Consider the following 24,923-nt stretch of genomic DNA (forward strand, 5'->3'; position numbering starts at 1 on the left):
ATCCAGATGTACAGGTGAATTTTAATCTCCAAAACCAAAATGAATGACCACTAGAAGTGCATCCAGTTTATACATTTTTATAGCTTAAAAAATTAAAATTCTAAAATTTAAAGTTGTATTTAATTTTTTAAACATATATATATATATATAAACACACACACACACACACGTGCGCGTGCATGCACATACTTATACATATATATGCACACACAGACACAGATTTTAGAGTGTGAAATGCTTCAGTATTAAACACCAGCTTTAGTCACAACTAAGAGTATGCTACATTACCACTTATAAGCTGAGCAAGAACCAATCAGGAACATGCCAAACATCAATGAGGGAACATAGATTAACAATCAACACTTGTATTCAACAGCCAATCAAGCTGCATTAATAAGCTGTGTGTGTGTGTGTACACACACACACACACACACACATACACGTTTAAACATTTTTAAAGCGATAAAATTTTAAATTTAAAAAAATCTATAAAAATGTATAAACTGATGCACTACTGGTGGTCGCTTGTTTTGGAGTGCTGTATCATGTGCATTGCATCGCCTGCATATTGGTTAAATTTTAATCTGCATCATTCTCATATCTCCTTATAGTGACACACAGTCTACACATTTTACACATCAGTCCTGTCTATATTTACTTGGAAAAGCTCCATTTGTTTCAACTGAGCTTATTTTCAAGCATGTTTATAATTTCCTTTAGTTTTAGTTTCCTTTTAGTTAATTTTCTTAGGGTGCAATCCTATGCATATTTAGACCGAAAAAAGTCCTACAGTTCCCAGCATTCCCCGCCCAGTCATGCTGGCTCAGGAATGTGGGAGTTGTGGGACTTTTTCCTGTCTAAACATGCATAGGATTGTGCCCTTAGCAAGTTTTAGAACTGTAGTCCATCTTATTGCAATAGTCGATATATCATCTCCTTTGCCAAATCCTCTAGCTGCTCTACCGCTGTCATATGAATTCAATTAACTTACAACAGCTTTTTCTGAGACTGTGGTAGGGAACACTCTGCACATTCTTGCAGAGACTAGTAACCACTCTAAAAGGAACCTGATGTAGTTCTGCCTGTAAATTCAACAACCCTAGGTCTACCCAACACCTGAATTGAAGACTGCCACTCTTACTTCCTTGGGGGATGGGTGGGATACAACTGTAAACAACTATTCTTGTCACAGAATTTCACATTTCCATGGGGGGGGGGAATTTGAATACAATGGTAAATTAAAGTATTACATATTTTTTAAGTATGTTGTAGACCCATGAAATTATGCTAGGTATGAATAGCATTTAAACAGCCAAATCCTATGTGGTTTACTCAGATGTATCACTAAAGTCAATGGTACTTCCAAGGAAGGCTGCAATGCTATAAACACAGAGTCTTGACAATTCATTAAAGCAATATTTGGCCAATGAAATGCAACTGAAAGGGGATCAGATGAAAAATCCTCAGTGTCTAAGGTGCTCCATGATTGTTGTTTTTCAACAGATCACCACCTGTATCCCTTTGAAATACATAACATTCTGCATGTCTATATCAACACAAGCTCTGTTGCCCTTCGAAATACATCAACATACCACCTACCTTCATAGCAAGTGCAATTAAGGCCCCTTCTGTTGGTTTTCCCATTAAAGTGTTGTTTCTAATTACAGCATCATTGCACACACACCCAGCCTATAGACAAGAAAAAAATGTTCATTTCATACACAAGTGTCCATATTTCAGAAGAGAGTAGAATTCCTATGCAAGACCTTACCTCAACAATTCTGCTAACAGATGGCTTGTTAAATCCATGAACAACATCACCTTCAACCACTACTTCTCCAAACCTATTATAGCCCACTCCAGTAACCTGGAACAAAATAAGAATCATGAATTGTAATTAACAACTGTTAATAGAAAAAAGACACCTAGGGCAGTATTGAATGGTGTAATTTCACAAACTCAAATAGCACTAACGGAGTTCTGCCAAACCTTTCCATTGTACAAGCAGTTGTGCAAGCGTAATGCTCAAGCAGTTGTGCAAATGTAATTTGCAACCAGTTGTGCAACTGCTTGCAAAAATGTAACTTTAACTGGATTTTCCTGTGGCGTGTAGTTCAGAACCTAGTTTCCGCTAGCACAACATCATTTGCTCTAGCAGTTAGATACTACCCAATGTGAAGTGTGAAAAATGAATCTTTAAAGTTCCCTAAAAAGCATAATTCACTTTTTTGCTTTGTTTGCTGTAACAGGTTTGTAGGGTCTGAAGAAACTGATAGGTTTGGTTATTGTGATCAAAGCAGGGGGAAATGCTAAGGAAATACCCAACTATTCAGTCAGCTAACCACAATAAAAGTAGAGCGCATTAGCAAATTGCACCCAAATGACATTTCCTACATTGTTTTATTCGGAAAAGAAGCCAAAAATTTTACTTTGGAAAGAAGCCAGAAAATTGTTGATCCCAAGCAGTAGTAGATTTTCTGTTCCTGCTATGCCTCTCCAACATACATTTGTTTTTATGCATTTGAACTGGCAATCCAACCTCTACCTTTACATCAAGTGATCATTTTATTTAGTACCAACATTTCCAGAACAGTTTCTACATTTATGACTCCACAGTCTGTGATACCCTCTACCATTACTCTTCTTAAGATCACTGCCTTGTTGTGGCGAAGGGGCTTGCGTAACTCAGTGAAGCCATAAGCTATGCCGTGCAGGGCCACCCAAGATGGACAGGTCATGGTGGAGAGTTCTGATAAAATGTGGTCCACTGGAGAAGGAAATGGCAACCCACTCCAGTATTCTTGCCAAGAAAACCCCATGGAACGTATGACAAGGATAAAAGATATGATGCCGGAAGATGAGCCCCTCAGGTCGGAAGGTGTCCAATATACTACTGGGGAAGAGCAGAGGGTATTTCCAAGTAGCGCCAGAAAGAGTGAAGCGGCTGGGCCAAAGCCGAAAGGACACTCAGCTGTGGACGTGTCTGGTGGTGAAAAGAAAGTCCGATGCTGTAAAGAACAATATTGTTTAGGAACCTGGAATGTAAGATCAATGAATCAAGGTAAGCTGGAGGTGGTCAAACATGAGATGGCAAGACTGAACATCGACATCTTGGGAAACAGCGAACTAAAATGGACAAGCATGGGCGAATTTAATTCAGGTGACCATTATATCTACTACTGTGGACAAGAATCCATTAGAAGAAATGGAGTAGCACTCATAGTCAACAAAAGGGTGGGAAAAGCAGTTCTGGGGTACAATCTCAAAAACGATAGAATGATCTCAGGATGAATCCAAGGCAAACCATTCAACATCACAGTAATTCAAGTCTATGCCCCAACCGCTGAGGCCAAAGAAGCTGAGGTTGATCGGTTCTATGAAGACCTACAACACTTTCTAGAACTAACACCAAAAAAAGATGTCCTCTTCATCACAGGGGATTGGAATGCTAAAGTAGGAAGTCAAGAAATCACCGGGATAACAGGCAAGCATGGCCTTGGTGTACAAAATGAAGCAGGACAAAGGCTAATAGAGTTTTGCCAAGAGAACACGCTGATCATAGCAAACACTCTTTTCCAACAGCACAAGAGGCGACTCTACACATGGACATCACCAGATGGTCAATACTGAAATCAGATTGATTATGTACTTTGCAGCCAAAGATGGAGAAACTCCATACAGTCAGTAAAAACAAGACCTGGAGCTGACTGTGACTCAGATCATGAGCTTCTTCTTGCAAAATTTCAGCTTAAATTGAAGAACGTAGGGAAAACCACTAAACCATTCAGGTATGACCTCAATCATATCCCTTATGCATATACAGTGGAGTTGACAAATAGATTTAAGGGATTAGACCTGATAGACAGAGTGCCTGAGGAACTACGGACGGAGGTCCGTAACATTGTTCAGGAGGCAGCAACTCAATCCATCCCAAAGAAAAAGAAATGCAAGAAAGCCAAGTGGCTGTCTGATGAGGCTTCAAGTAGCTCACGAAAGAAGGGAAGCGAAAAGCAAGGGAGAAAGGGGAAGATATATCCAACTGAATGCAGAGTTCCAGACAATAGCAAGGAGAGACAAGAAGGCCTTCTTAAATGAATAATGCAAAGAAATCGAGGAAAACAATAGAATGGGAAAGACTAGAGATCTCTTCAAGAAAATCGGAGATCTCAAGGGAACGTTTTATGCAAAGACGGGCATGATAAAGGACAAAGAAGGCAGGGACCTAACAGAAGCAGATGAGATTAAGAAGAGGTGGAAAGAATACACAGAAGACCTATACAGGAAAGATCTGAATGTTCTTGATAGCCATGATAGTTCAGTCACTGAACTGGAGTCGGACATCCTAGAGAGAGAAGTCAAGTGGGCCTTAGGAAGCATTACTAACAACAAAGCTAGCGGAGATGACAGTCTTCCAGCTGAGCTATTTAAAATCCTAAAAGATGATGCTGTTAAAGTGCTGCACTCAATATGCCAACAAATTTGGAACACTCAGCAGTGGCCACAAGACTAGAAAAGGTCAGTTTACATTCCAGTTCCAAAGAAGGGCAATGCCAAAGAGTGTTCAAACTCTGTACAATTGCGCTCATTTCACATGCCAGCAAGGTGATGCTCAAAATCCTACAAGCTAGGCTTCAGCAGTATGTGAACCGAGAACTACCAGAAGTACAAGCTGGGTTTCGAAGAGGCAGAGGAACTAGAGATCAAATCGCCAACATTCGCTGCATCATGGAGAAAGCAAGAGAATTCCAGAAAAATGTCTATTTCTGCCTCATAGACTACGCTAAAGCCTTTGATTGTGTGGATCACAACAAACTGTGGCAAATTCTGAAAGAGATGGGAGTACCAGACCACCTTACCTGTCTCCTGAGAAACCTGTACAGGGGTCAAGAAGCAACAGTAAGAACCGGACATGGAACAACCGATTGGTTCAAAATTGGGAAAGGAGTACGACAAGGCTGCATATTGTCACCCTGCTTATTTAACTTATATGCAGAGTACATCATGAGAAACGCCGGGTTGGATGAATCATAGGTCGGAATTAAGATTGCCGGGAGAATTATCAACAACCTCAGGTACGCAGACGATACCACCCTAATGGCAGAAAGCGAAGGGGATCTAAAGAGCCTCTTGTTGAGGGTGAAAGTGGAGAGTGCAAAAGCTGGTTTGAAACTCAACATTAAAAAAAATCTAAGATCATGGCATCTGGCCCCATCACTTCCTGGCATATAGAAGGGGAAGAAATGGAAGCAGTGGCAGCTGTTATTTTCTTGGGCTCCAAGATCACCCCAGTCGGTGACTGTAGCCATGAAATTAAAAGACGCTTGCTCCTTGGAAGGAAAGCTATGGCAAACCTAGACGGCATAGTAAGAAGCAGAGACATCACCTTGCCGACAAGGATTTGTATAATCAAAGCTATGGTTTTCCTAGTAGCAACGTATGGCTGTGAGAGCTGGACTATAAGGAAGGCTGAGCGCCAAAGAATTGATGCCTTCGAACTGTGGTGCTGGAGAAGACTCTTAGGAGTCCCCTGGACTGCAAGGAGGTCAAATCAGTCCATCCTAAAGGAAATCAACCCTGAGTGCTCATTGGAAGGACAGATACTGAAGCTGAAGCTCAAATATTTTGGCCACCTAATGTGAAGAGAAAACTCACTGGAAAAGACCCTGATGCTGGGAAGGACTGAAGGCAAAAGGAGAAGGGGATGGCAGAGGATGAGATGGCTAGATAGCATCACCGATGCAATGAATATGAATTTGAGCACGCTCCGGGAGAGAGCGGAGGACAGGAAGGCCTGGCGTGCTATGGTCCATGGGGTCACGAAGAGTCGGACACGACTTAACGACTGAACAACAACAATAGGCACAAATATGGTTCACAGATAAGTGTCAAATAGCCACTTAATTTGAACCAGTCTTCTACAGCAGCACCAGCCCTCCAGAAATAAGTCAGGGCTTAAAGAACCACCACACTTCTTGTAGATGAAGAATATTTGTCCATCCATGTTCACATTGCTTACTACATACCTCAGCATGTAGCCCATCTGCTGTAAATATATGGGTAACAGTCATTTCATTCTTCGTCAGTGTACCAGTCTTATCTGAACAAATCACATTGCAGCAGCCTGAAAAGCATGAACAAGATAATCATACAAAGCTTGTGAAACATCTGGGCAAAATGATGGAACATGGAAATACAGCCTCTCCCCCAAATCCCAAGGAATGGGGAGTCTTTGGTTAGGCTAAGTAGGCAGCAGGCCACCTACTTCTCCCCAGCTGAACATACCCAACTCCCCTTCTCCTCTGCAAGGCCCATTTTTAGTGCATGCTTTGATAAAAACCTATCTTTTTATCAAATGACTGCCTCATCAAGATTCCCTTAATAGCATCTATTTGCTCAATTTTAATGTTGAACTGGAATGGAATTGGAATGTTGGATACTTACCATGAAAGTCCATTCTGGATTGGTGGAATGGAGGCATGCAAAGATTGGGTTATCTTCTCTTACCACCCAAGAAGGCAGGGATCACATGATTAGTGACCTTTTAAGGAAGTCCTGGTCCTCCAGCTCCACCTCCAGTTTCCTTACTGTGCAGGTAAGACAGAATAGCAGAGGAGAGGACAGAACAGCCAAGCCAGAAAATAAACCCAATAAGCAAAAAGCATCCCTCTGGAGAGCAAGGCAACAGCATGGAGAGCTAGCCAATCAGGTAAGAAAAATTATGTCAGCCATATGAAGGATGGGGTTGGATGCCTCCATCCCACCAACCCAGAATGGACTTGCACAGTAAATTCCATTCTCTGGTTGGTGAGAGGAGGCATCCAAGGATTGGGATGTGCCCAAGCTGCCCAGCTCCTTACGGGTGGGCTAATGACTCACTCTATTCAGGAAGGACCGTGCTCTGGAGAATTCATATCCCAAAAGCGGCCTTCACTGATAGGAATTTGTCTAGGCTGTAGTGACAGGAAAATGTTTGGCCCACATTGCCACCCTGCAAATTTCCACTAGTGGAAATTTCTCCATTGGTGGAGAAAACTGCCAAGCTGGCTACAGTTCACATTGAGTGAGCAGTAAGGTGTGAGGGCCATGGCAGACATTGCGAATCGTATAGTTACAATACAGCCTTAAACTAGGGGTCAACAACCTGGCACCCACCAAGTCCCCTGACAGCATCCACCAGATCGCCCTGCACTACCCTGCCCCATCCCCCGCCCGAATACCTACCTCAACCCCCTTCCCATGCACCTTCCTCAGCCTTTGCCCAGGACTCCCCTCCATTGCCTACCTCACCTCGGCAACATCAAAGTCCTAATGAGGAAGCAGGAAGTCAGCAGATGATCTCCTGAGGTGACTGCAGATATAGGCAGCGGAAGGGGAGGAATCCCAGGCAAGGGCTGGGGAAGGTATGCAGTGGGAAGGGGGTAGCCAGGGGAGAAGTGGGGAAAGAAAGTGAGAAGCCAGAGAATTGGGGGGCAAGAAAATATGCCTGAAGGCCCCAAAACAAATGGCAAATGTATCCCCGGGTCCGAAAAGGTTGCCTACCCTTGTGTTAAACCATCTAACAAATGATGGACTGGGACATTTTCCAGCCTTGGGAAGTGGGGTGAAAAGCTATGAATAGGGACTCAGTGCAACAAGAACTTAATATTTGGTTTGAAAGAAGGACCCAGATGGAGAGTGATAAGAGTTCTTGGTGAAGGAACAAATGTGTTATTGTACTGAGAGGCCCCCCACCTTCAGCAGTAGGAGCAGGATGGTTCATAGTGGCTTGAACAGAGGATTTGTCAATGCCTTGAGGACTGTCTGTAGACTCCATTGAAGGAAATCAGTACACCTCCGGTGAGGCCAGGAATGCTGTGCCTCGGAGAAACTCCCTCAGATGGGGGTTGGACCCCAAGGATGGGCCCCCTGGCATGGATAGGATCAATGCCAGTACAGAGGCCTGCCTTCATAAGGTGTTGAGTCACAGACCCAAGTCGAGTCTTGTTTGCAGGTAGGCCAACAGGTCCTTGATGCCGGCCTTACAATAGGAGATGGATTTTCTCTTGCACTAGTGAGTGAAAGCTTTCCACATGGCTTCATAAATACACACAGTGCATAGTCTCTGGGACGACAGGGTGGTGCTTCCAATGTCTACGGAGAAACTGATTTGTTTGTATAATTTCATTAGGCCTCTATATAAGGTCTTGCAGTTAAGGTCCTGGTTTATTTAGAAGTTCCTCAATCCAAAGGAAGGAGGCCCTGGTAAAACCCGATGAAGTTAGGACACTCTAATAGATAGAGGTGCTGCCTTGTGGACTTTTTGGAGGGCTATCTCGGATCCCCCCCCCCATCTCTGAGGAGGGCATTCCCATCCTTAGGGTTTAGGGCACCCAACAGGACTGTCGCCACAGGAGTATCCACTAGGGGGACCTAGAGGTCATCGATATCACGCTGTGCCAGAGAGTATAACTTTTGGGCTACACTGACCCCAACCCGGCTCTTGAGTGGAACAGCCCATTCAGCCTTAACTAGTTTATCAACCAGATGGAAAGCATATTCTCCTATTTGGCACTCCGGGTTCCAAAAAAATGGATGCTTCTCTGGAAGCAGACTCCGAGATGGGACCAGAGGATTGTGATGTTGACTCCAATCTGAGACACGCTATTGCCTTGGAAAATAATGGGAGAAAGTCCTCAACGTTGTATTTAGAAGAATTTTCAGTCTGGTCAGAATCTGATAATTCTCTCTCCGTGCCAGAATAATTATGCAGAGACTGAATACTTATGACATCTCCATCTCTATTCATCCGAAGAGTCCCCTTGGGTGATAGGGCAGGGTGTCTAGGATAATCTTGGTTGGACTCCTCTGAAGCGTATAAAGGGACTGAGGATTTAGAGGCTCAGTCTGCGCACTTACGCACCTATTTCTTGGTTTTGCCCTTAGTCTTGCCTGAATTCCCCTTAGTATTTCCCGTAGGTATCAAGGAACAAGGCACTGGAGGGGGAGAAGGGGAGAAATCAGAAAAGACCCAAACTCTAGTTCTCTTTTCAAAGACAGAGCTATTCCCGTTGTAAAAGCTGATCAGTAATATTGCCCAACACCCCCTTTTGATTTTCTGATGATGTTGATTTATTTTATTTCTATACCATCCAACAGTCAAAGCTCTCTGAGTGGTTCACAAAAATTACACAACATAATAAAAAAACTTTAACATACAAAATTTAAAACAATTTAAACAGCTAAAAAACGTTACAATGAGATACTGGGACATGACAAAACAGCTGACATTAAAATCCCATCATATGCTATCAAATGCTTGGGAGTAGAGGGCAGTGTTGGGAGGTCGCCCCTGCTGCTTTCTGAGATCCTCAGGTAGCCAGAATCAACACGCAGACAATAAGGCTCTTTTCCAAGGCTTTATTTCCATTCAACCTAATGACGCTTACAGATGCTAATTGTTTGATCCTACGAGTGAGACTTAAGAGAGCTGCCTACTCGGGGGTTCTTACCTTAGGAATCAGTTGATCTCTGTTTGGAGGGGAAGGCGGGAAACCTCTGAACTTATGGGCTAGGAGGAGAGAGTCCACCCCTTTCCCGTGGGGCATTGGGGCGCCGCTGTTGCCGTCGCGCCAAGCAGGCTGAGCGCCTCCTCTCAGCGCCCGCCATCTCCCATTTGACGCTGTGCCGGTGCCTAGCATCCAGAAACTGCTGTTGCGCCTCCCTCTCCCTGCCAGGGTCACTATCACTCTCAGGAATGTGTACCGGGAAGGGTTCTCCCCCTGGCTGCTCCTCTGAATAGCGCGCAGGTTCCTCTCCCGCGGTTTCTATCTCTTTCTCAGAATCAGAACTGCTTTGGAGCTCTCTGGGCTCCGATCCAACCCTGACAGGCAGTCTTAACCTGGCACCAAAAAGATGCCAATGTTGGCGCCAGGCAGACCTCAGTGAGATAATTCCACAATTGGGGGCTACCACTGAGAAGGCCCTCTCCCTTGTTGCCACCCTCTGCACCTCCCTCAGAGGAGGCACTTGGAGGAGGGCCTGAGATGTTGAGTGTTGTGTACAGGTAGGCTCATACTGGGAGAGGCACTTTGTCAAGTACTGTGGTCCTGAGCCATGTATGGCTTTATAGGTCAAAACCAGCACCTTGAATCAGACTTGCAAACTTACAGGCAGCCAGTGCAAGTGGGACGGAATCGGTGTTATTTGTTCAGATTTCTGGTCCCCATTATCAATCTGGCTGCCAGATTTTGCACAAGCTGCAGCTTCCGAACAGTCTTCAAAGGCAGTTCCAGGTAGAACGCATTACAGCAATCTAACTTGGGGGACTGAACAAGTCCTCGTTAAAAGAAGGGAGTCGGTAGGTTGGACCATGGCTAAATCGGCCACGGTTGGCGTACTTTGTAAACAGAGCAAGGCTACTAGTTAGGATCTCAGGCAGACCAGGCTGGTTAGAAAGTGCTGGCTGGCAAAGGGCACAGAAGCAGGGCCACTGGGGCTATGGCAAGAATTGCTTCCATTTGGTGCTCAAACATTCGGAGATATAAATGTGTGAGACTCCTCCTCTCAACCTTGGATTAGAAGAGGAATCCGTCCCCACTGGATCCATGAGGACAAAGGAAAGTGAAAGCGAAAGCTTTTTTTTTCTTTTTAAGAGGGGCTGAAGAAGAAGACTGAAGTCAAGAAACGAAGTAACAGTCAGGGTTGAAAAGGAGGAAGTTCAGGATTTTTTTAGAATTTAGAAAAGAAGAGTTCCAAGAGTAATGGCTATCCTGAGTGAAGGCAGGAAAGGAAACTAGAGGCAGAACTGGAGGACCTTCAGAGTTCACGAATCATGTGATCCCTGCCTTCCTAGGTTGTGAGAGGAGATAAGCCAATTCTTGAATGCCTCCTCCCAACAACAACAACACCCCCCCCCCCCGATTTTAAAATGGCTCTGTTTCAATAAAAACAGCATAAAATGTAACATATTATACATTTTGGTTATTCTTACCTAATGTTTCAACAATTGGCAGTTTTTTGACAATAGCCTGTTTCTTGACCATTCTCATCACACCAAGAGCCAATGTTACCGTTACAACAATAGGTAGCCCTTCAGGGATTGCCGCTACAGCCAAACTGTAAGTTTAAGAGGATATGTTAATTAAGCTATATATACATATTAAACACTGAAAAGTTGTTACTCATAGTGCTGAGTCAAAATGGGGGAGAAGTCACATTTCATGAAGAACTCTGCACACATGACTTTTTTTTCAGAAGACCTGGGAAACAAGGCAAAATGTTTGCCCATCCAGACTGAGTGCAAGCATTGCCCTCACTCTGATTTGACTTTGTGATATGACTGATGGGCAACATGGCGTGATTCCCTATGGGCAACTTCCAAAGGCAATCCTAGCAAATGTATTTTTTTTTTAAATGTTGTGCCAAAGAAAGCACCATCTGAAAGCACCAGCACTAGTTGTGTCAGGGAAAGCACCATCTGAAGACAGTAAGCAGTGTCCAAAAAATGAAGAATGGCACTGATGAAATTCCTGCCCACTTCCCCCGATTTTCATGGCTGAAAATTTAGCACAGCCTTGTTATTAGTCAAGTCATGTCAAGCAAACTAAAAAAAAAATGCCAACTAGAATTAGTACATTTTATGAGCAGGTATCCTATGAAGATACCTATTCTAGCATAAAGGTGGGCAGTGGGTGGAGCACATCCCATGAATGTGAGGGTTCAATCTCTGGTACCTCCAGTTAAAAAGATCATAGGCAGCAGGACTGGGAAAGACCTGTAAGAGCTGTGGCAAACTGGGATAGACAGTGATGGGCTATATAGAGCAGAGTATGAGATAGCTCTGAAGTTTATTGAAAAAAATTTATTGAATCAGCTTATAAAGAGTGGCTGTACGAAAAGGTAGAGATGGCAAGTTCTACCAAAGCATAGAGTACTTCCTAAGAGAAACAAAGCGTGAAAGGGAATGACATTGCTGGGCTTTGTAGTACATTAAGAAAATATATAATAGCCTTTGTGGTTTTTCAGCTCTTGCCTATGACAAGGTAGGATAATTAGACCAAGTACTGATAGGCAGCTTGCTGAGCCTCCATCTGAAAAGCCAACTTGCACCACTGGTCAGGTTTTATTTGGGCAATGATACCTTTGCAGGTGTGGACAGTAAGCTACAGTTCAAAAGCCCACACCATAATTTCCTTACTTTTACTTGGGCAGTGCACATAGTGGCAAGGTTACGGAAGATGATACCATTACACATTAAAAACAAACTTATTGTGGCATGAACTTTCACAGAGAAAATCCAATTTATAAGATTATGTAGGGGACAGCTTATGGTAATGGATATATGTGGACATGGGGAGGGGTATGTTTAAAGGAGAGCCAGTGTGGTGTAGTGGCAAGAGTGTTGGACTAGGAGCTGGGAGATATGGGCTCTAGTCCCCACTCGGCCATGGAAGCTCACTGGGTGACTTTGGGCCAGTCACAGACTCTCAGCCCAACCCACCTCACAGGGTTGTTGTTGTGAGGATAAAATGGAGAGGAGGATAATGTCAGCCGCCTTGGGTTCCTTGCAAGAGGAAAAAAGGCGGGGTATAAATGCAATAAATAAATAAATAAATAAATAAAGGAGAAAGTTTTTAAGGCAAACAAGGGACACTTAAGATACAGGACATTGTCCAGTCACCTGAAGTCAAATGCAACTTTACTATTAGAGGCCCACAGGGATTAATGAGATTCTAGTAATGTTCTAAGGGTGCAATTCTATGCATGTTTAGATAAAAAATGTCCTACAACTCCCTGCATTCCTCAGCAAGCCATACTGGCTGGGAAATGCAGGGAGTTGTAGGACTTTTTTCTCTCTAAACATGCATAGAATTGCACCCTAAGACATTCATGTAGCTCTGCTAGAACTGAAGCAACTGCTGCTTTTAAAGCTGTAAGGAATGGCCATAGGGAACAAAAAGCTGAGATGTTACTGCAATCGAAAGGCTGTTAGTTTAGTACCTATAGAAAATGCTGACTTCCTATTGAAAGTCCTTCATGCTTAATGACAGGCAATAACTGCACTGGTTTCAGATGATGCTATCACTGAAATATCTTCCTGATTAAAGTATTCTTGCTACCCTTTCTCCATATGGTTGTATATGTATGCAATCATGTGCAGGAGTTTAGCATGTAACTAATACTACATTGCACAAAAGTTTTAAATACATATAACTATTCTTGATTAGTCCAGTCCAGTTGAGTAAATAGGTACTTGGTTACTGGCTTATAAGTATTTTTTATTTATATAATTATTTATATACCAGCCAATAGCCAAAGCTCTCTGGGTGGTTCACAAAAATTAAAACCACAAGGCACAGCATAAAATATAAAACATGAAAGCTTAAAACTACAAAATAATAGTACAACTAGAATAAAATGTAGCAGCCGTGCAGAGATTGAAAATGCAGTTTTAAAACACCACAGCTAAAAGTCTAGGAAGCTAAAATGCTAAAATACTGGGAGCATAAAAAGGTCTTCACCTTGCGCTGGAAGGAGTACAATGTAGGTGCCAGGCAAACCTCTCTAGGGAGGTCATTCCACAGTTGAGGTGCCACAGCAGAAAAGTAGCCACCTGCCTCCCTTCCTTTGGCAGGGGCTCATGGAGAAGGGCCCCTGAAGATGATCTTAGGGTCCATGCAGGCACATATGGAAAGAGGCGATCCTTCAGATAACCTGGCCCCAAGCCGTTTAGGGCTTTGAATGTTAATACCGGCACTTTGAATTGGGCCTGGAAATGGACCGGCAGCCAGTGCAGCTGGAAAAGTACTGGTGTAATGTGATCTCACTGGCCAGTCCCTGTTAACAATCTTGCTGCCCTATTTTGGATTAGCTGAAGCTTCTGGACCGTATGTGTTTAGCTTTGTGGTTAGCTTTGGTTTGGTTTCCTTACCTCAACACTGCCATGTAAACAGCTGAAGCTGTATGTTCTCTCTCTGCAGCAGTAACATTTATATTGGAAGCTGCCTTCCCCAGCCCCTCTTTAAGAATATCTACTAATGGGGACCATCTTATGGAAGAAAGCTTAAAATGACAAAATCTTTTATTTGCCATGGAGATTGAATCCACCCAATGCAGAATGCCAGTTAACTTTTGTGGAGAGTTCTTCAGTGTGTGACATCTGCTCTGTCATACAATGTATTTGAGATATAATACTCACCTCACACCGATAGTAAACATATCAAGGATACGTTTTCCTTGTAGCCAGCCAACCAACATAATTATGCCTATAATAAAATTAAATTGAAAGTTTAAAAATCAATCCCTGTCCCAATATCCACACACCTCTGCCAATCAGTTGGAATAGCCCAAGATGCTAAAGCTCAACCACGTAATTGTTCTCTTACCAATTATGCCAAAAGAATACAAGGAAAGTTGCTTCCCTAAGAGATCCATGCTCCTCTGCAAAGGTGTCTTTGGAGCCTTGATAAAAAGAAAAAAATCAATTCTGTTAATACACAGAGTTTGTCAGGCTTTTTAAATTAATCTGGGTGTTTTATTACCTTTGTATTATGTTTTTGTACTGCATAGTTGTTTTATATGACTTTATACAGAAACTGTCTTTGGAATCTATGTGGAAATTAAAAGTCCAAAGAGTTGGATCCAGAATCAAATGGGCTCTTCTTGCGTAAGGTCCCTCTGCCCAATTTGGAGGGGGGATTTCTCCACAGACCACAGCTTACCCCATTCAGCTGGGTTTCCTGACTCTCTGTTTAGTATTTTCAGGGGGCTGGAGGGGCTGCCATGGGAAGGAGGGGTCAGGGAATTCCACTTTCGGCAGCAGAGTTGATCCAGCATAAATATGGATGCAACCCAAAATAAATGTGCTATAAACAAACACATCATGCTGCCATGTGTAAAGCATCTGTGTGTGATGATGAAAGAGGTTTTTAAAACATTTGATATTTGCGTGGATGCTAGTTTCAAGTTATTCAGCAACAGTAAGCACTGTGAAATCAGGGTTAATGTTTTTTCAATGGAAATACTACTTACTTCTTCAGCTTGCATCATTTTGAAAACTTCCCCAAACTCAGAATTTTCTCCAGTTCCAATAACAATTCCCTACAAAACAAAACATAAGAAGTTCAAAACTTAAGCCAAAGTGGATTGAGCGATTTACTTCAATTTTTTTCAGAGTAGTAACAACTTAGATAATATAACTAAGGGGTAGATGGACTTCTACTTTTTACTAGAAAAGCCATGATTCACCTATGTTTTGAATTTTAAAGATGCAAGTGTGCATACTCAGGATCTCTGAACAGTTAAGGCATGACTAATCTGTGTTAAGTGAGCCTGCAGTCATAAGAAATACTTCACTGAATTAGATCAAAGTTGAACTAGTTCAGCATTCTTCGCAATAATTCCAGCAAGTACCAAGAGGCACACCAGAAACTGGCCTGTATACCATGATCTACCTTCTTCTCACCTCTGGTGCAACAGATCTAATTTGCCCTGACATTTTAGCCCTGTTCATAAGATACCTTTAAAGATTAAATGTTTCTCCTTTAAGGTGTCATGCGTTTACTCTTTAACTACAATGAAAATGTTCTTAAGCATTAATTTGTGTTTGGAACTAACAGTGTCAATGTACTGTACAAAGCTGTATTAACACATAACAGGCAACTGAAGAATTTATAGTGTATCATGTAATATATACTTGGGTAGAAAAAATGTAAATATATAGGGCTGGATCCAAACATAGTCATACTTCGAGTTGATCCACTGAAATCAATGTGACTTTAGTCATGACAAACTTGTCCCATTGATTTAAATGGGTCCACTCTAAGAATGACTAGGTCTGGCTCCAACCCATATTATCCTGCATTGTAGCCGTTGGAAGTCTTTACAGTTGATCTGACTTCTTATACATATTTAAGTTTAGTATCCTTTGATGGGAAATACCTTTGCCTTTCCACATCGAACCAGTGTTCCCATGAAAGCAATATTGCTTCTTGAAGTGAGGTCTCCATTGGTAGCAGCTGGTTGAGGAGAAGTGCATTTAGAGCAAGGAGTCGTCTCGCCTGTCAAACTAGATTCATCAATAGAAAGATCCATGGCCTTTTGGGAACAAACAGATAATATAAAATAGTTACATAAGATATGCCACCTTATAAAATATTAGTGGATGTATTCAGTAGTTTGAAATTCTCTCCAGCTTTCTTTTTAAAGATTATGCATGTTACAGACTGAATGAAAATGTATACATACTTGGCAAGCTACTTTTGAAAAAAGGAGTTTCAAAAGCAGTCTACAACGCAGCATGGGAATGCTACTCAAAGAAAGCAGCCTCAATTGCCTAAAGGTGTTCTAAATATAGCCTCTAGGTTAGAGAACTGCCTCTGGCCTATATAAATTTGATTAATCAAAGTTAAATTTCTAAGAACATACTTATAAGATTCTAGGCTAACCCTTTTAATTTCCTCTCCCTGATCAATTATATATTCAGCATCAAGCCATACCACACAAATCATGAGCTACAGGGACAAGAGGAATTTGCATATGATTAGAATAACATGCATGAATGGTATAGGATACCATATTGCTTTTGGGAAACAAGGCTCATCACTCAAATGATTTGGACCACCTGACATGAATAAGATACACAATATTGCCGTTATCAAACGATGATTCAGCCTCCAAGCCAGCCTTCCCCAACCTGGTACTCCCCAGATATTTTCCAAAACTCCCAGGATTCCTGACCATTTACTATGATGGCTGGGGCTGATGGGAGCTGTAGGTCAAAACATCTGGGGAGCTCCAGGTTGGGGAAGGCTGCTCTAAGTTTACAGAATTATTCAAAATTAAGAACATGCATTTGGAACTCTTGGACCTAAATATTTCAGGTAGAGCAGAATCTCCACAGCCACTAAATTTAGAAATGCACCTTGAATTCATATTTCCTCACAGCCTACTTAGAACTACTGAAAACACTATCTAAACTTCACTTGTGTAAACAAAAATCCTACCTAGATATTGTCATATTTCCCCAATCAGTCAATCACATTTGCATCTTGCCAACTTGCTCCTGTTGATATTTCAGATACCATATAGGCCACTGATAGAATTATGTCACAATCAGTTAACAGAGGAAGCAAACTATTCATAAAGTAGCCCTTCATTTCATGGTGGTTGGTATAAAAAAATGCAGTTATTAAATGTGATGTGAAAGGGTTTTTATAAAACCAGTTCTTCTCTAGGTCCAAACAATATTGTTTGCTAAAGAAGTCTAAAATTAATACCGGTCAAGTGCCATTATGTACTCAAGTCCAGGCGATGAATGAGAATGTGAAATTAAAGATTACATACCTCGAATAGGCGCAAGTCTGCAGGAACTCTGTCTCCCACAGAGAGGCAGACAGTATCACCTGGAACCAAGTCTCTTGCAAATGTATGTTCCACCCTACCTTCTCGAACGCTGCAGAGACAAATATTTTATCATTTATTTATTTATTTAATAGATTTATATACTGCTTACCATATTTTAAAAATAATCACTAAGTGGCTTACAATATGTTAGAATAAAATGAAAGCCCAGTAGAATACATCATCTGCTCACATTTATTTTGAGAATTAAAAAGAAGGCACTTCTGGATTTAATAGCTAAGGCAGACCGACACATTGTATCACCAAGAGCTGCAGTTTTCAGCTAGCTTATGTATACACAACTGGGTAAAATCTGCTTGATTCACTATGTTCAAAGCGTCTCCCCCTTCAAATGTCATTTATTCCAGTTCAACATCCATAGCAGGAAAAGCAAAATGCCAGTATAAGCATTGTTGTCTACCTTCATTAATGTTTGTTGGGGAGTTGTATCCTGAATTCTGAGTCTTACGTATATACTGCTATCCATTTTTACACTGGTGTAACATTTTGCACAACCCATGTGAGTTCACTTTTTTTTTTAAGTAAACCTAAGATTTCCAGGCTTTTAATGAAATCTGCTATACCGACTAGGGGAATGAAGCCCATTGTGGGGAGAGGATTTATAGAAAATTACTCTGTAAAAAAGACAGTTATAGTGGGTCAGATCCAGATTTAGTCATACTTAGAGTAGCCCCATTGAAATCAATGGAACTTAAGTTAGTCATGACTAACTTAAATCCCATTGATTTCAATGGGTTTTAATCCAGCCCAGTGTAAATTCATAGCCATGAAGTCATTTACATATGAATGGGGAAACATCAAAAGGCCAAATGTCTCTTTGAAGGTCTCTAGAGTACTTATTTATATAAAATATTTATGCGGAAGTTTTCTGTTCACAGGCATCCATGACAACGTAAAATATTAAAACAAAAACTACATAGCAGCACACCATAAACATTGAACCAAAAAACCTCTACCCTTAAAAATCAGCTAAATATGCTTTTCGACATACACAGTGGCTTCCCTTTTCAAAAAGACAAGCTAATACCCAACTTTTAGAAGTATCTCCATTCACCATTCCCTTAGCGATGCATGAACATATTCGCAGATCCCAGCCATTTACAGAGCCATCATTTGTTTGGGCTGTGCCCTTGATGCTCGTAAGCCCCCGAACATGGAGGCTTACAAGCATCCTATGCAGGGTGGGAGGAGTGGCGGAGGTTATCTTCGCCTGCCCATCCTTCCACTCTGCACTGTCGCTAAACGGCTTTTTTGCCTGTCTAGCAAAAGCATCGGAGTGGCAGGGAAGGAGGCTGGAGAGGCCTCAGGCTAGCTCTTATCCCAGCCTCTCCAGTCTCTTCCCCTCCCCCCAAAACTCCCCCTTCTCTCCCTCTCTAAGGTTGCATTCCTGACCTCCGAGAGGCAGCTGGCACAGTTCTTTCTGCACCAGCTGTGAGGGGAGGAAAGAGATCGGGGCTCCAATTCCCAGGTCTGAGGTCGGAGCACTGTCTCCGACCTTGGAGCTGGCAATCTAAAATATCCTACGGCCCTTCAGATGCTGTCTGGGGGCCATAGGATTGCTCCCTTATTTATTCATTCAGATTTTTTATATCACTCTTTAATCTTCAGATAAGGATCTATATTTTACAATTTAATCAAAAGCTTCCAAATACAGTTGCAACGCAGCAACAGCCTCTCTGCTACTACGGAGATATATTAATTTGGCATAATATGAAATCAAGAGTGTATCTTCAGCCACATCACTTAAGACTTAAATCTAAAATATGGGGTGGGTTAGGGTATTTTAGAAAATGTTTTTATTGTAGAATTTTATTGTTTTAGACTGTTTTGTTGTATGCTTTGTACATCGCCCAGAGTGGCTGGGTGGCCAGCCAGATGGGCGATTAATACATTTAATTAATTAATTAATTAATCAATCAATCAATTAAAATAAAATAAAATATGAATAATAAGCTAGATCATACCAGTGGCATTCTGGAGGTACAAGTTTACTCAGCTCTTCAAGAGATTTTTCTGAACGGTATTCCTGCAGGTACATAACAAGAAACACAGGTCTCTAAAATTACTGCTAATTTTAGGTCAATCAAGTTTGTTTGAGATTCACAATCAACATTTCTCATTAACTGAACATTCCAAAGGGCTGCTACATGGAAATATATTGTAATAGCTCCACAGGACAACCACATATGAGACCCATTCTGCAAGTGGATTGCACCATCATGTGTAAAAAATCTGCATTGATTTGAAATAATTTGTACTCTCTCCAGTGAAGAATACAGGACAGTTCTTAACTTTGAAAATAAAGAACGGAAACAAAATTCAAAGTTTTGAAAGTGATCTTGATAGAGTGAAGCGCTGGGCAGAAAACAGAATGAAATTTAATAGGGATAAATGCCAAGTTCTGCAGTGCACCTAGGAAAAAGAAACCAAATGCACAATTGCAAGATAGGGGGTACTTGGCTCAACAATACTACAAGCGAGAAGGAACTTGGAATTGTTGTAGATCACAAGCTGAATATGAGCCAACGTGATGTGGCTTCAAAAAAGGCAAATGCGATTTTGGGCTGCATTAATAGAAGTATAGCTTCCAAATCATGTGAAGTACTAGTTACCCTCTACTCAGCACTGGTTAGGCCTCCTCTGAAGGTCCAGTTCTGGGCACCACACTTTAAGAAGGATGCAGACAAACTGGAGAGGGTTCAGAGGAGGGCAGTGAAGATGATCAGGGAGCTGGAAACAAAGCCCTATGAGGAGAGACTGAAAGAACTGGGCATGTTTAGCCTTGAGAAGAGAAGACTAAGGGGAGATATGATAGTGCTTTTCAAGTACTTGAAAGGTTGTCACAGAGAGGAAGGCCAGGATCTCTTCTCAATCATCCCAGAGTGCAGGACACGGAATCATGGGCTCATGGTACAGGAAGCCAGATTCTGGCTGAACATCAGGAAAAGCTTCCTGACAGTTAGAGCAATACAACAATGGAACCAATTCCCTAGTGAGGTGGTGGGCTCTCTCACACTGGAGGCATTCAAGATGAAGGTGGACAGCCATCTGTCAGGGATGCTCTGACTTGGATTCCTGCACTGAGCAGGGGGTTGGACTCGGTCTTATGGGCCCCATCCAACCCTACTATTTTATGATTCTAAGTCCATAACCCATCACAAGTCCCCAAGAGCCTGTTTACATTTCCAAAGAAGTCTTTCTACCCCAGGGGTGGGCAACTCGTGGCCCTCAAGATGTTGTTGAGCTGCAACTCCTGTCATCCCTCACCCTTGGCTATTCTTGCTAGGGCTGATGGGAGTTTTAGTCCAACAATATCTTGAGAGCCACAAGTTGCCCACCCACAGTTCTACCTCATAATGTATTACATAGCACTTTCATCATGTGTACCCAATGGAAACATCTGGTCGGAAGCATCATAGCTCCCTACAACAGGATTTGGCTGTGTACACTCAGTATACATCAAAGGCTAGAACCAGGAGCAAGCTAAATTTTTAAGTGTACATATTTCTACTGTAGTACATAAGGCCTGTGGAACAAGCCAACATAGTTGTGACAACATGATAGATGATTACCTTATGTTCCTAGCATACTGACAGCCAAATGGTTGGATCAAATGAGAGGCAGGACCAAGGAAAGCTACAAGAATCTTTGAGAGAATAAGAAGCTAAGGGCCACCAATATGTTAAATGCAAATACAAGTAGCCAAGTCTGAAGCTAGGGCGAAACAGCTTCAAGAGAGGGAGTTGGAACAGAGAAACAGGTTCTCAGCATTTTCATCACCCACATCTCTCCACTTCAAATCGTTCCCCAGTGGCCCACCCTCCAGGGTTAGAAACAAATGTTTAGACACACAAAAGCAACATTTGTTCCCAGGTAATTGGTAGCTAGGTACTGCATCTTCCCAATGATGTCTGACCTAAAGCACCTGCATACCTACCAGATACCATTCTAATGCAGATGAGTCCCTTATACCATTGCACCCCAGAGGCTACTGCAAGTGTTTCAAAACTTCATGGAAGTAAGAACCACTCGAATGGAGAGTGCCTTGGAGCAGATTACACAGAAACACACAACTATTCATCAAGCAAAATAGGAAATTCAGACAGAAATGTATATTGCTCCTGCTTGGAACATTATATAGTTTGCCTCTGTAATAACAGTTTTGCTAAACAACCACAGAAGCTTCTTCCATTTTTCTGTAACACCTTTAAAGATTTTGTTCTCATGCGGGTATTTACTTATTTATTTACAACAGTTGTATACCACTCGCCATCCAAACAGATTCTGGAGCAATGAACACAAGAAGTACAATAGTAAAAAAAGATAAAATATTAAAACTCCATATTAAAAATATTAAAAACAAAATGCCAATAAAAACTGTGGCTGGTCTTTTCAGGAATGCTTCCTGGAACAGAACTGTTTTCAGGAGGCGCCGGAAGCAACACAGCGTTGGTGCCTACCTGGCCTCCAAGTATGCCTAAGTTACTGTAGCCTGAAGTGAAAGGGCCATCTCAGAGCCATGACTTTACATGCTGATGAGTTACTTCTTTGAACAGCTATGACAGTAATTTGCACGTGGAGTTCATTGCAAAATGTTAATAACTTTTACATTTTCAAAATGTTATCATAAATAACCGATTCACAAACACATATAGGCATGAGCACATGTGTGATGCAAGTATACACACACCTACAACTTTAGTGACCCAGTTTGCATGATCAAAACAGCCCACAGTGGCTTATTTAAGCCATGGTGGGCTCCGGCACATGACGGCACGTGCCAGGTGGTTTTGAATATTCAAGCCCAAGCCACGGCTTGTTGTGTCGTTCAAGCCCAGGGACTGTGGGTTATGCGAGGGTTGTTTAACTCTCAGATAACCCATGGTCCCCAGCTTTGGACGACACGATAAGCTGCAGCCGGGCTTGACTATTCAAAATAGCTGCCTGCACAGCCACAACAGTGGGCTGTTTGAAATAAGCCAGGGTGGGTTGTTTGACTGTGTGAAATGGCCCTACGTTTACAGCTACATTACCTACAACTTTTTCAGCCCATTTCATGCATGTGATGAATAAGCTGTTCCTTACAAAAGCTCATCCTTACAAAAGCTCATGTAAGGAGGTGAACTAGTTATCTCCAAGAAGTCATCACACTTTTTCTGCTATAGGCTGATAGCTTCTTCATGAATTTGGATACTAATTATGGATGGCATACATTAGAATGATACAGTGAACTTTCAGACTTGCATCAACAACTCTCTAAATCGGTGTTTCTCTAACTGTGAATCACAATGTGTTCCTTGGGGGGGGGGGGGTCGCAGAAGGAGACTTTTTTTCTTCATTACCAGAGCTTTTTCCTCCTTTCACCAGGCCAAAAGCACACCATTATTGTTGTCCGGTCCCTTTAAGAGACAGGCTCCCTCCCTATATGTCATGCTTAAATTCTATTCAAATACATACTGCCTAAATATACACCTATATTGACATTAAAAATGATTAAAATATAAGCTTGTTCACTGATCTGATATTCTTCTGTTGTTGAGGGGGAAAGTCAGGCTCATAGGTGGAGTAAGTTTAGTGGTAGGTTCTACTTTAAAACATTTGAGAGGCAGTGACCTCAGTGCTTTTCACTGTTATAAGAATAGTAAATACAGTTTTTCCAGTCAAATGGCTTTTGGGGAAAAGCAAATAAAAATTCTTACCTGAACAAAGGCAACTGTAACAACGATAAGTATTGCCTGAATGAAAGACAATACATGTTCAGTAAACAAACTGTCTTATTAACATTTAAATCAAATGAGCAGGCTGCATTCTACTTAAACAGGTGTATTATTTAAGATTAAATTCCTGCAATTGCCTTCAACCATTTTTTCTGACTAAGATTCTGGAAGACACAAACCACAGAAGCAAGCAACTCTCCCTACAGACTTAGAAGTCAGGTATTAATGAGAGTCAAGCAAGAAAACCATTGTACATCATACTGCATTAAAATTTGTGAAATCCTTCCATCTGTATTGTTCACACACTATCCATAGTGTGTGGTAGGGTTTCTTTGTTTTTAATATCCTGCATCCAACTCCATCCCAAACAAATATTGACAGGTATCCCCCAATCTTTGAGAAGTCAAAATTATTTTATTTAATGCAGCTGACAATTTCAAGGGCACACCAATTAATAAACCTTACAGTGCAATCCTATGCACGCCTACCTGGAACTAAGTCCAATGGAGCTCAATGGGACTTACCCCTGGATAAGGGTGTATAGGATTGCAGCCTTAATGGATTTACATATTGTTTTAGGAATCAAATGCATGATATTTCAGATTTTTCCAATCGAGGCAACAACAGATGTCTAGCATGATTTTCAGCACTTCCATTTAGGCAATAGAAGAGGCTACCTGAAGAAACTATATTCACATAATTTTTTTCCTTTGTACTTCCAACTTTTCTGTATCAAGAACACATATTTAACATTTAGGAACGAAGCCTCTGCTGAGGGATCAATGGTAGGAAGTGTGGTTTAGTTAGGCAAACCAGGCATAACCTTTTGGTTTAAAAATATTAACACTGTAAAGGTATTATAATAATCCAGGATTAGAACCAGACGGTAGAAAGGCTAGTTACAAACATCCCTTCAAACTTTAGGTTGTTTATCCATTCTTACAGAGCAATACTTTATGGGTGCCAGCCAGCAGCAGTGGTTCAAGGATCTAAGTTTGGTAAACATCCTGACCAAGTAAACACTGTAAGTTCTATACTTTAAACTATATTAAAACTGCCATTGTTACAGGTTTTCCAATTTGACAGGGAGCTATGTAATTAAATAGTGCTTTAAACTGCTGTACTCTTATATGGGACAATCAGTTATGTTCCTGGAAGAAAGGAGAGAACAAGAAATAATGCATGCATTGTTTTCAGCCTGCTGCTTGGCCTAGCGCCCAGTAAAAACAGCAACAATATCATTGTGAGGGGAAAAGGAATAAAGTTAACAGTGGTGCAGCATGGAGAATTGTTTCTCCCTACATCTGAAGTATATGTAACGTAACATATAACCTCTCCATATTGACAATAGCAACGATGAGTGGTTTCCTGACTTTCTGGATAGACAGCATTTAATTTGCATGCCCCTGTTACTTGCCAGAAGCAAGCTGTTGTCCAGATCAAGCAGACCCATCCCACCTTAAACCAAGCAGCAGCCAATTAGCAGAAGATGACTACAATACCAAATTTTTACTGCAGGAGTTGTTTTTAGTTTCACAAGCAAGAAGGAGCCCAAATCAGGATCAAAAGCCCTGGAGATAAGAAGTATCCCTCAATGTAACCAAATATATTTCATTGACCAAAGTCATATCCAGTCCTTATGAATGGAGAGAGATGAGAAGGTGTCGCTTTTTAAAGCCAATCTAACAACAAAATAGAATAGTTTCTGTATTGTACACAATTTGAGATATTTATGCATTTGGGATCATGATGTAAGATAACCTAAAGAGTTTGGGATAGCAGGTGATGCACAGCCTGTCATCCATC

General features: G+C 41.7%; 2 protein-coding genes across 3 annotated transcripts in view; one reads left to right on the top strand and one right to left on the bottom strand.

Moving 5' to 3' along the window:
• The window catches only part of ASTE1 (asteroid structure-specific endonuclease 1), a 61,782-nt gene that overhangs the window by 31,918 nt on the left and 4,941 nt on the right, over nt 1-24,923 (top strand). The window lies entirely within an intron of this gene.
• Nucleotides 1-24,923, bottom strand: part of ATP2C1 (ATPase secretory pathway Ca2+ transporting 1) — a 58,699-nt gene that overhangs the window by 17,695 nt on the left and 16,081 nt on the right. The window contains exons 6-16 of the mRNA XM_084858200.1: nt 23,100-23,135; nt 19,365-19,426; nt 17,323-17,431; nt 15,919-16,074; nt 15,010-15,078; nt 14,364-14,439; nt 14,177-14,243; nt 10,970-11,094; nt 6,024-6,121; nt 1,772-1,867; nt 1,600-1,689 (exon numbers count right to left, since the gene is read on the bottom strand). Coding sequence (XP_084714326.1) covers nt 1,600-1,689; nt 1,772-1,867; nt 6,024-6,121; nt 10,970-11,094; nt 14,177-14,243; nt 14,364-14,439; nt 15,010-15,078; nt 15,919-16,074; nt 17,323-17,431; nt 19,365-19,426; nt 23,100-23,135 — 984 coding nt within the window. The remainder of the gene's footprint in view (nt 1-1,599; nt 1,690-1,771; nt 1,868-6,023; nt 6,122-10,969; nt 11,095-14,176; nt 14,244-14,363; nt 14,440-15,009; nt 15,079-15,918; nt 16,075-17,322; nt 17,432-19,364; nt 19,427-23,099; nt 23,136-24,923) is intronic.

This window comes from Heloderma suspectum, chromosome 5 (genome assembly GCF_057233095.1).
Source record: "Heloderma suspectum isolate Gila_16-S chromosome 5, 16-S_ref, whole genome shotgun sequence".
Classification (NCBI taxonomy): Eukaryota; Metazoa; Chordata; class Lepidosauria; order Squamata; family Helodermatidae; genus Heloderma; species Heloderma suspectum.